Source organism: Lampetra fluviatilis, chromosome 5, assembly GCF_964198595.1.
Source record: "Lampetra fluviatilis chromosome 5, kcLamFluv1.1, whole genome shotgun sequence".
Taxonomy (NCBI): Eukaryota; Metazoa; Chordata; class Hyperoartia; order Petromyzontiformes; family Petromyzontidae; genus Lampetra; species Lampetra fluviatilis.
This window is the reverse complement of record NC_136279.1, coordinates 10,478,166-10,490,270: the sequence shown is the minus strand read 5'-3', so window position 1 is coordinate 10,490,270 and position 12,105 is coordinate 10,478,166. Positions and strand designations below refer to the sequence as shown.

The 12,105-nt window shown below is 46.7% G+C and overlaps 1 protein-coding gene across 1 annotated transcript; it reads left to right on the top strand.

Annotated features, from left to right (window-relative positions):
* Positions 1-6,382: 6,382 nt before the first annotated feature.
* On the top strand, positions 6,383-9,827 carry LOC144932215 (transcriptional regulator Myc-1-like). The gene is made up of 3 exons (XM_078856165.1): positions 6,383-6,468; positions 7,310-8,245; positions 8,471-9,827. The coding sequence occupies exons 2-3, from the start codon at positions 7,498-7,500 to the stop codon at positions 9,163-9,165; spliced, it is 1,443 nt and encodes a 480-aa protein (XP_078712291.1). The 5' UTR covers positions 6,383-6,468; positions 7,310-7,497; the 3' UTR covers positions 9,166-9,827.
* The last annotated feature ends 2,278 nt before the right edge of the window (positions 9,828-12,105 follow it).

Genomic DNA, 12,105 nt, shown 5'->3' with positions numbered 1-12,105 from the left:
ACGTAGATGAAAAATGGTTGTACTTGCTCGTCTCGGTTTTGCAGAAACTAAAAAGTTTTGTGTGATTGCTTCTTACACATGGACACGTGGTTATCAACCTACAGTCACTTACCTTCCTCCCCAGTCTCTGCCGGCTCACATTGCCATGTTTCTGAATTAATCTCAGTTTTCAGAGTATTATTCCCTAACTGATAATTGCATGGATTGACAGTCCTATCAATCAGAAAGACATCATAATTATAATTTAATATGTAACAACATCAAAAACAGCTCCTGATAATGTCAAGGCATTACCCATTATGGCCATTTCGATCGTTTAATATTCTACAAGTTTTCCTTTACACACAAATTTTAATGCAATGTGTGGTTACTTACAAATGCTCACGCTCACAAATACAAGGTAATTGTTGAAAATGTGTTCATCCCGGTCTCTTGAATTCTAACCTGGATAAACAACTAAACTTGGTTTAATAACGAGCATTGCAACGTGTAATCGAGTATAATAGTACATTTTGAACACATTTTGATTAAAGCTTTTTTTTGTGATTCGGATATGTGCAAACACTAATGCCTGATTAACATGAGCATTCAAATGCTCAATTCGGCAGTAAATGTTAAGGTAACCCCCTTTATCATTCATTGATGCCAATGTTTGGTGATGCTGCTGCTGCATCACCAAATAATGGCTCCACCATAGGAGGCAAGTGCTGTTAGCGAGCACCTTTGAAAGCCGGCACGACACACGAGGCGGCCATGCAACACCACACCCGGCCACCTTTGTCTTCCCAGTGTTTTGTGAGTACACACTGAATAAGAAACGAATTTAAGGCTGAGTCGATCGGCATTGGTCTTGAGTGGGAATCGAACCCCAGTGGCCTGGTGTATATCGCAGTACGATGAGGACTGAGATATAAAATGTTATTCTGGAAATTACTGGATTCAATAATAATCAAGTGCAAACACATATTAAGCCACTCCTTGATTGTAATAGTTCACTACGCAGTAATCTTACATATGCTCTTGTTGAAGCTAAAATAACTAATCAATGTATCATTGGGTGCTTTGATTGCCTTTGTGATAAGGAGCTATTAGTGTTCACGAACATAAGGCAGATCTGAAACACGGCAGGACCAATACTTCTGCCGTGGCTGATCATAACTTTAATGTGTGTATCTCTGCCTCCCCTCCCCCCCCTATCTCTGCCCCCCCTCCCCCCCCTTATCTCTGCCCCCCCTCCTATCTCTGCTCCCCTCCCCCCCTATCTCTGCCCCCCCCTCCCCCCCTATCTCTGCCCACCCTCCCCCCACTATCTCTGCCCCCGCTCCCCTCCTATCTCTGCCCCCCCCCCCATCTCTGTCCCCCCTCCCCCCCCCATCTCTGCCCCCTCTCCCCCCCCATCTCTGCACCCCCTCCACCCCCATCTCTGCCCACCTCTCCCCCCCCCTATCTCTGCCCCCCCTCCCCCCCTATCTCTGCCCCCCCTGCTATCTCTGCCCCCCCTGCTATCTCTGCCCCCCTCCTATCTCTGCCCCCCTCCTATCTCTGCCCCCCCTCCTATCTCTGCCCCCCCTCCTATCTCTGCCCCCCCTCCTATCTCTGCCTCCCCTCCTATCTCTGCCCCCCCTCCTATCTCTGCCCCCCCTCCCCCCCCTATCTCTGCCCCCCCCTCCTATCTCTGCCTCCCCTCCTATCTCTGCCCCCCCCTCCTATCTCTGCCCCCCCTCCCCCTCCTATCTCTGCCCCCCCCTCCTATCTCTGCCTCCCCTCCTATCTCTGCCCCCCCCCTCCTATCTCTGCCCCCCCTCCCCCCCCTATCTCTGCCCCCCTCCCCCTCCTATCTCTGCCCCCCTCCCCCTCCTATCTCTGCCCCCCTCCCCCCCTATCTCTGCCCCACCCCCTCTCTCTCACCCTGTCTCTGCCCCCTTCCTCCCCCCCCCCCTGTTTGCGCTGCACAAGCTCACCTCCGCCCAACTCCCCCTTTGTTGTGCTCCTGCATTAACGTGCCTTTAGCGCAGCTCGTGTTGCTTGCGCAGCTCTTTGCCACGCCCACTCACTTTTAGACCCTTTCAAGCAGCTACATTTGGAGGCTTGCCCCCTCTTTTCTCTTCGCCTGATGAAGACCGCCTGTGTTGCGATCGAAACGTCGTGGGTTTTTTTGCTTTTATTATTTTTAATTTAATTTATTTTTTATTTTTGTGACTTTACCGACAGAACCAAGAATATCAACGCACGTCAATAACACTGCCTAAAAACAAATAGTACTATATATAATAAGCTACGTGTTGAACAATGGGAATTGTTCATCGCACATGGAGGCCAGAGAGATATAGTGGATATGTCACCTCCTCTTGTAAGGGGCCCAGTTGTGTGCTCTTTGTGCCTCTATCCCACAATATAATGCATATCAAAATCCTGAAAGATCATTGTTAATCCACTGTTGGGTGAAGGCCTCCCCCACCGCCGGTCAGCCAGCGGTTGTTTGACCATACTTGGCCATGCTGGTTAGCATGGGTTGGTTCAGGGGCAGCACCGGTTCAGGTATCATTCGCCACTGAATCAGGTTTTACAGCGCAGTATGCCAACCGTTGCACCACCACTCCAAGCAATTATATTACATGCCCCTTTGAGCGCAATAGGTAGAAGAATATGGTCTTTTGAAAGAGCTTCCATAAAATAGCTCCTTATCACAAAGGCAAACAAAGGAGCCACTGATTGCTACCTTGATGTGTTGGAAGCACTGCACCCCCCCCCTTCTTCCCATCATAACCCAAACGAACAAAAGACCCTCTCACACACGCGCGCGCACTCTGTGCCTGAGCTTCACATTGCCCCCTGTACTCACAATAAGCTGCTGCATACAGCATTCATTGGGTAGGGATCACGACTGTTCAGGTGTTCGAGAGATTTGCCACATAATAGTGCCACTCGCATCAGGTGCTCGCAATTCCAGGAATTAGCTTCAAGGCTCTTCGCCCGCCACCCCCCCCGCCACCCCCACGTTCCATTGTGCATCTGCGGTGGTGGAAGGTCCGCCAGGCTGCGCAGGGGGAGGGGGTAATCTTGCCAACGAACTAATTAGCCTTTCTGAAGAATCACAATGGGGAAATTAACATGTGAAAAATTCACATTCAGAAAATGAGTACAGCCATGAAAGTCTGAAATTCTAATTGTTTGGCGACCTTTTTCTGCTTTGCCAGTGATGCGAGAGGACGGCAAAAAAACACGATACGTTCGTTAATAACCCTAACCCTTAAAAATATAAAATAGCCAAAGTTTAAGTCAATGGGCCTTTCGTCATAGCTCTTTTTTATGTGAAAGGCTGCCCATGCAGTTTCCCGAGTTAACGCCAATAGTTCTGCCTCTGGTCATATCCAGTGGACATCCTTTAGCTTTGTTAGCTTTGTCTTTATTGCAACCTAAAATGTCATACAATTAAACAATTAATATATTTAGACAACGTTGAGACGACACGTCATAAATTTTGACCCCAAACTTTCGTGACTGCAGGAATTCATATTCTTTGTTCTTTCGGTAAAGTCACGTAAATAGAAAATAAAAATGTATTAAAAATAAATATATTAAAGCAAAAAACCACGACGTTTCGATCGCAACACAAGCGGTCTTCATCAGACGGAGAGAGAAAAATGACCGCTTGTGTTGCGATCAAAACGTCGTGGTTTTTGCTTTTATTATTTTTTATTTATTTATTATTTATGTATTTTTATTGTCTATCTACGTGACTTTACCGAAAGAACCAAGAATATGACATGTCATTAATTGTACAGTTATGAGTCAATTACATACAATGCCGTAATCAATTACAGTTATATCAAGTGCGTTAAATAATACATTTACACAAGTACTTGCAATGTAATAATTTTGGCCAATGTGAGGGCTCTTGCAGGCAGTGAATTGTAATTGCGCTAAACTTTGGCGCAAAGGCCACCCCACGCGAACATGTGTCAAGCCACGCTCACCCATAGTTTCCCATCAAAGAGTAACATATTCTGCCACCAACGACCGCAACACTCACACTACATGCAATGCTGTTTCCGATTGACTGTACGGTATTCAAAATAACGAGGAAGTGGCTTAAATTATTAATAACACTCGAACAAATGTTTGCCTGAGTCACCTCCGCTCTTTCAGCCAGAAACTCCTCTGGAGATGTTGGTGGTACCCATTGTGGCCGGTAGATGGCGAGAATTTGGGCCAAAAGTTTAACTTTTAAACTGATTTTTATTAATGGGCTTTCTCCCAAAAGTAGATCAGACGAGGATATTTAACTGAATTTTACTCTACGTTACATTGTGCATCTAAAATGGAGATATTACACTGAACGTGCCCGTCTTTTATTGTGCTGTGAGTAGGATCGTGAGAGGGATGGCTTGGGGAAACCTGCAGAGCAGTGGACGGAGCGTGCCTCAATTTGATTAAACAATAGGCTTTACCACTAATACAGGTGCTATGATTAAACAATAGGCTTTACCACTCATACAGGTGCTATGATGTTCAAACATATTGATGCTGTACACAGATATGACTCAATTTAATTAAACTCTCCTGCCTTTACTCTTTGGTTCTTTCGCTAAAGCCACGTAGAAATAAAATAAAAGAAATAATGGAATACACGACGTTTCGATTGCAACACAAGCCACTGTCGTCAGGTGTGAACGAATGCTGAATTTGAAGTTAAGTCTGAGAAATTGGAAGTTTTAATAAATAGTAAACGGCAGGGGGAGAGAAATTGGAAGTTTAATAGAGAGAGAGAGACCAGTTGAACTGGTGTTAATATCCACTGCTGCGTGTTGCGTGCTTGCGCACCACTTGCACGCATTTCTATTGCTAATTAGCACATGCGTCGACGCATTTACATCTCAACAGGTGCCATTTAACCTTTCAGATGCGGTGCCGCAACGAATCATTAAGCTAATTTAGTCCAAAATGCTGCGTTGGCAGTGGTGCACAAGCACCATTAAATGATAATGGGCCGTGGATCTTTCGGGGCCCATCTCGAATCTTGATTTTAAGCTTTCGTGACTGCAGGAATCCCATTCTTTTTGGTTCTAGATTTGAAGTTTTCGTGACTGCAAGGGTTCATACTCTTTGGTTCTTTCGGTAAAGTTACGTAGGTGGAAAGAAAATAAAAACAAATCACGACGTTTCGATCGCAACGCATTTGATTTCTAACTACGTGACTTTACCAAAAGAACCAAAGAGTATGTTGCGTCCGTGATAATTGTTGTGCGAGTTTTGTTTTTTCGTGATGAATTTTTCATTTGAACGATATATATAACATAATTGTAAATTCGCGTTTCACTTGCAACTATTCATTATTTATTATTATTTTAATGAAATGAACCGTTGCAGTGGGTGCACGTTTAATGCAATTTGTCATTTTCTGGATTAAAAAAAATAATTAAAGTTAATCTCTGGAATTTGCATCCGACTCCGCCCACATGCAAATACAGGCCACGCCCATTTGGCTAAGCGCCGCCCACCTGCCCCCCCCCGCCCCCCCCGAACCGCATCGCGCACTTCAGCAAACGACGAAACCTTGCGCACAAAATACGCGGGTTACGTTTCTTTTATGTTTCCGGGCGCGCATTAAAACACAAACACCGCGTTACGTTTCGTGCCCGTGATAATGAATGAAGTATATTTAATACATTCAGGGCATTGAGTTAAAACACAAGTGGGGGTGGGGGGGGAAGTGTGAAGAGGATGTGGCTTTTTTTGGTGTACGGTTAACGTGTGTGAATCAAAGGGACCAAATACAAACTGCACGTGAAGAAAATTTGGTGGATGTCCCATCTACTGAAACGTTAAAGTGTAATGCGAAACAACTTTACAGCGTGGGGGGATAAAAAAAAATGCCACCGCCAACCCCCCACTTTCCCTCACAATCCATACCCCTGCCTTGCCCCCACTACAACGCGGCGGTTGGTCCGCATTTTTGGCGGGAAAACCAACACCCCACCCCCTTAACCCGCCCTCCCTCCCTCCCTCCTACATGCCCCCACCCCCCTTGCCCTCCACCCCGCACGCGCCGCCTTTCCACCCGTAGCACAAAGCAAGGCGCGCGCGCGACACCGCCAGAGAGCGCGACGGAAAGAAGGAAGAGGGGGGTAGGGGTGTGGGCGTGGCCCCGTGTGGGCGTGGCCTCGTGTGGGCGTGTTTCCTCGTGCGGCCCCCCCACCCCCATCTCTGCCTCAGCCGGGCACCGCCGCCTCCTCCACCACTCTCACTGCGAGCGAGGGGTTCCCTCCCACCCACCCCCTCCGCCCCTCCCCCCACCCTCCACCCATCCCCCACTCTCTCTGTCTCGCGCTATCCCCCCTCCCCCCCACCGCTCTCCCCCCCACCGCTCTCCCCTTATCAGGGCCGCCCGCGCCCTCCCTCGCGCCACTCTGTACTTCGCTCTCCCACTCGCTGCTGCTGCTTCTGTTGCCGGCGCTGCTGTTGCAGGTAAACCACAACCACCACCACCAGCAACCACCACCAATGCTTTAGTAACAACACTTTAAGAGAACTTGGTTCGCTGCAGCGTACGTGACGATGTTGTTGAAGGAGTTAAAATTGCTTATCCGTAACCCACCACCCCCCCCATGGGCGCTGTGGCTTCATTCATTCACAATTCAATGTTTGGAGACACCGGTGGCTACTGAAGCGAGAAGCGCACTTCTGTAATGAGTTTGTGGTTTAATTTCGGGGGCTTTTTTTGTTGGTTGTTGCAGAATTTTAGTTTTTTGTAGTTATTTAATTGTTCCGGGTTTACTTTTGTTTTGGTCGTGTATCGAAGTGCACTGATGTTCGTTTTTGAGTTTTACGGCAGGTGTTGTTGCAGTGTGCTTCAGCAGTTAGATTGTTTAACTCTGCGCAATTAGTCTTATTGTGGTGAGATTAATACATTTTACGTTCCTGTTCCCCAACTCTACTGTACACTTTATTTTTAAATACTGTACTGCATTCGCGTGCGAGACGCGGCTCGCTGAATTTGGGCAGTCTAGAACTTTATCGCTTCCAGTCCCTCCTCCGATTAAGGCAACTTTTGACTTTAAAGAATACCTTTTTTAAGATTTGTGTAAAACGCTGGAGTTAATTTAAAACTATTCACTTAACTAAAATCTCGCACGACCGCGTCGACTACGCGGTTCTTTTTAAACCCACTTACGAATGGGGGGGGGGGGCAGCAAGCGTGCCAGAAATGAATGAAATTGCATTGCAACTTATTAGCAGCATGACTTATTCGGTGTTTCTCGCTTTGTTAACGACGCTGCTTCCTCCTTTATTGTTGCTTTTTTTACAGGAGAGCCCGGCCCCCTGCAGAATATTTTAGGGAGACGCATCAACAAGGAGGAGGGTGGAATATAAAAGCCCTCCCCGCCACTGCCACCGAGCGGCGTGTTGCCTAACGCAAGTATCAGCGGCACGTGTCCACGTGTGTCCACGTGTGGGCACAGAAAGGCGGGCGAGGGTTGCGGTTGATAAACTTCGATGCCGGGTGCAGCCCCAGCCCCGTACGCGATGGCTGCCGGCAGCAGGGATTACGAGTTCGACTCCTACAAGCCCTTCTTCTACGACGATGACTGCGCCTGGGACTTCTACCAGTCCACGGCGCCCAGCGAAGACATTTGGAAAAAGTTCGAGCTCCTGCCCACGCCACCCCTGTCGCCGAACAGGGCGAACTCGATGCTGTTGCTGCCCTCTGGTGATCCGTCCTACGATGACACCACCGACTTGCTGGACGATGAAATCGAGAGCCGCAGCGTCCTCTTGGACCCCATCTGCGACTACGGCAGCGGGCGTAGCAGCATGAAAGCCGTGGTGCTGCAGGACTGCATGTGGAGCGGCTTTTCGGCTAGAGCCACGCTCGAGAAGTTCGTGACCGAGAAGTTGGCTGCCAAGAAGTTGGGCGGCCTCTCCAGCAGCAGCAGCAGTGCCAGCGTGTCTCTGCTCTCCACGTGTCTGCCCGCGGTCTCCTGCGCCGTGCCCCGGGAGCTGAGTCCCGGCGGCGGGAGCCCGGGGGGGGAGGGTGGCTGCGCTGGGGTCGGTGGAGCGGGTCCCTGCTCCGCCTCGCTCGTGGTGACCTCGGCTGTGGTGGACCCTGCGGAGATGCTGCCCTTCGGGCCGGGAGGGCAGCACCTGCCGGCCGAGGGGCAGAGCCAGGGGGACGAGGAGGAGGATGGGGAGACGACTGAGAACGGGGTGATGTCTCCCGGCAACGAGACTCCAAGCGATTCCGGTAAGACTTGAGTAGACTTGCACGGTGTTTTGTGTTTTTTATTCAATCGTGTTTAGCTTGTTCGTCTTCGTTTACAACAAACTTAAAGTTGTCAAGCTAACTACATGAATGTTTGCGTGTATACTTGCACCATTTTCAACAGCTTGTGTATCTGTGCAGTTTAGGTTTATAATGTTGGACTTTTCTACATTGCGTTGCTGACGTATAAATGTTTCCCTTCTGCAGACGATGATGATGACGACGAGGATGATGATGAGGAGGAGGAAGATGAAGAGATTGACGTGGTGACCGTGGAGAAGAGGGGTCCTGCCAAAAAGAGCGTGGCGGTACACGCTGTGTACAACACAAACACGGCCCGCCAGTACAACCAGCAGCAGCAGCGGTCTGCCCCAGCCTACACATCGCGCGGCCACATCCCGCCCGTGCACCAGCAGCACAACTACGCCGCTCCCTCGCCGCCTCCGTGCAAAGTGGAGAATCCCCCGGCTGCCAAACGCTTCCGCCCCGACGCGCACCCCACCGTTGCCCCCACGCCGCCCCCGGTGGCACGCGGACCTACGCAGAGCCGGGGCGGTTCCAGTTCGGCCAGCTCGTCTCGTGCCAACTCGACGGGGTGCGGCAGCCCTCGGAGCTCCGACTCCGAGGACCAGGACAAGCGGCGCACGCACAACATCCTCGAGCGGCAGCGGCGTAACGACCTCAAGAACAGCTTCTTCTGGCTGCGTGATCACATCCCTGAGCTGGCGCACAACGACAAGGCAGCCAAGGTGCAGATCCTGAAAAAAGCGATGGAATATTCACGCACCCTGCAGCGTCAAGAGAAAAAACTCGAGGCGGAGAAACGGCAGCAGCAGATTCGACATCAGGAGCTGCTGAAGAGGCTGGAAATCCTGAGGAACTCAAAGACCAAGCGGTCTTGATTTGCATCTTGTTTAAAGACTTTAAACCAAAAATAACTTGTTTTGATATTGGACTAAAGCCTCTGGCAACCAGCACAGTTTAGCCACTTTGCTATTTAGTGATTTTGTATCCACTGTGACCTCGTTTGCAACATGATGCCTTTGAATATTTGACTGCCAAGGTTTGAGTTGATGGGAATGGTAGTTGTACCTCAATAGACATTTCTGCACAAATGATGCCTCAATGTGGCAAAGACTGCCATTAATGCTGTTTCATGGCGATTTTTCATTTTTGTTATTTTCAATTTTTTTAAATTGTTTTTTTACAATAAAACTAGCCGTTGATTTTTTTATATATTTTCATATAAAACATGGAAAATGTAGGCACCAAAAGTTGCTATATAATTACCCAGGGTTTTTGTAAGATTTAGCACGAGTAACTTTTTGTACAAAAGTTGTACATGTCAATAGTGCAAAAGTTATATTTAGTAACCTTTTTTGAATGTCCTTAAAACATGGGTTTTCTTGCTTACTTTGCATTGCTAATGGACTTGGTCTTTTTGCAGTTGGCGTTTAGCTCAAAGCGGGCTTAGCGGCTGTAAAGCGTTCATTGCAGCACTTTATATACCTCAGTATATTTTTTTTCTTATTGGAACATGTAAATAAAGCCCATAAGACACAAAGTGCCTCATGCATTCTTGTTTTGCACCCTTTTGTACACTTGCTTTCACTTACAAATGCATGGATATCAAACGGATATTGTCCAAGTTGCATGTGTAGGCATGCATCAAATTCTATCGGAGTCTTATCTCTTGCTACACGTGTCCTACTTTGGGATATTGGGCCATTTTTTTATTTAAGTGGATTGAGAACTTTTAACTATTACCTCCATACCATTTAAACAGGATTTTCAATATTCCATCTGCTGGCCACCTTGCTTCCAATGGCTATAAAGCCTGCTTGCATTTTTATGAAAAGTTCCACACCATGCTAAAAAGGGCATGGCTAACAATGGGATGGATATGAACATTTGAAATTGCCTTTGGGGAGGCAATAGCCATCGCTATCTGCCTTTAAAGCTTTGCAATGGTTACTTGAACATTTAAAAAACGAACTACAAAAAGTAAGAGCCTGAGGGCATATTGCACGGTTACATTTAAGTCCATGTTGAGCTACCCTGGAGCAATGGAAAGGTCATGACACTTGGAGCACAGGAAGGATTTTTGACATTGGCCAGTGACCTTTTACAAGTTGCTCACCCACATTACAGCACGTTTAAACATGCATGCTTGGTTCAAACTCTATCGAGAGCCCCCAGATGTTGAATGGCTTCCAGAAACTGCTGGGCTTGGCCATAAGAATATTCTGTCATTAAAATGACTTAACTGGTGAAAGCAGGATGGGGTTTTTTTGTTTTGAGTAGATCCTTTGAGCATGTACATCTGAAACGTGCATCTAAATAAAGAAAAACCGCAAAAGTTTTTCTTCGATGTGGAAATTGGAGTATCAATAATGAAACTGCAGCTGGGGTGGGGGGTGGGAGTTTCCAATTTATATTTTTAGTATTTGATACTACAAAGCACCACATTACCATCGCCGATCTAAAGTTTGGGACCAATTGCAATCCCAGCTCTGCTAGTGGATTTTTAGAGTGCGTTAACCGCCACATTCAAGCTCAAGCTATTGCATCCCTCGCGTGCACGCAACTACGTGTGCCCATTCCAGGGCAGATTACCTTGGCACTGAATGCGAAAGGCTTCTGGGTGCATAATGAAAGGATTACAGTAGTTTGGCTTTGGTGGTTCGCTTTGATTCGTCCAAGTGGGTTATTTGATACTTAGTGTGTGTGTGATCCAAGAAGGGAATGCTTACCAAAGTTTACGAAAGAGATTCCAGACTTTGTCTTTTGATGTATTTGCAACTCCACCCTTTGTGTTGTTGCAGCAACATTGCTTTTCTACAGGTGTGAATCAGAAGGTAGCGTTGCATAAAAAAAAACAATTAGTGTAACATCACGATCTTTTCAACTTGAAGAATGCTCGCTCCATAGAATTTTTCACAATGATGTTTACGAAGTCAAACATTGGTCAATTGCAATGCTATTGTGAATACATAGTGACAAACTACTCATGTGCGTTTCGTATTGCAAGTGTCCAAAGTTTGCTTTGTAGACATCGTGAATTATTCCATGGAGCAATTCAAGTTTCACAAAGTAAAAATATTAATGTACAGCATGTATTTGCAATCATAAGCTAGGTCATTTTCAAATTGTCATAAATTCTATGAACAAATGTGTCGAATTAGTGCAGAGAACGTAACATAATCATGTTCCTTTTATAGGGAAGTGTCCGTGAGTCTCAGAATTTCTGGGTCCTACCTGAGATGATTGGCCAAGTACTCCCAGCATTTATAGCCAAAAGCAATGTAAATTCGTATGGTTTTCTATCTGTTTTCCATTATGAATATATATCTGATTTGCATTTGTTCCTTACAAACAATAATTATAATTAATTTTACCAGGTGGTTGATACCATGGTGGAGGAGGTTCAAAACCGGTTCAGTTGGTTACACGTCTTAATCAAGTTTTCTTTAATTCACAAAACTGCCTTTAAATCTAAAAATATATATCAAATTGGAGACGTTTCGGACAAAGGCTCTTAAAATTATTAATGTTTGCAAGGAACAAATTCAAATATATATTCAAAATGAAAACAGCACAAACGTTATACATCTGCATTGCTGTAGGCTATGAATGCTGGGAGAACTTGGCCAAACATGTCAGGTAGGACCCAGCAATTCTGAGACTCGCCGATACTTCCCGAGAAAAGAAACACGATTCATTTAACGTTATCACTGCACACAACATGTATGAATCAAATAAGGTTGATTCTTACATAGGATTTAATTACTGTATCATGGGCTTAGTTTTGGTGTGCTTAAATGTATTAATCGGTGCATGGT

Excerpts from the sequence above, each read along its gene's own strand:
- LOC144932215 (XM_078856165.1), top strand. The coding sequence starts at position 7,498 with ATGCCGGGTGCAGCCCCAGCCCCGTACGCGATGGCTGCCGGCAGCAGG. Across the intron at positions 8,246-8,470 it reads CGAGACTCCAAGCGATTCCG|ACGATGATGATGACGACGAG; the intron begins GTAAGACTTGAG and ends TCCCTTCTGCAG.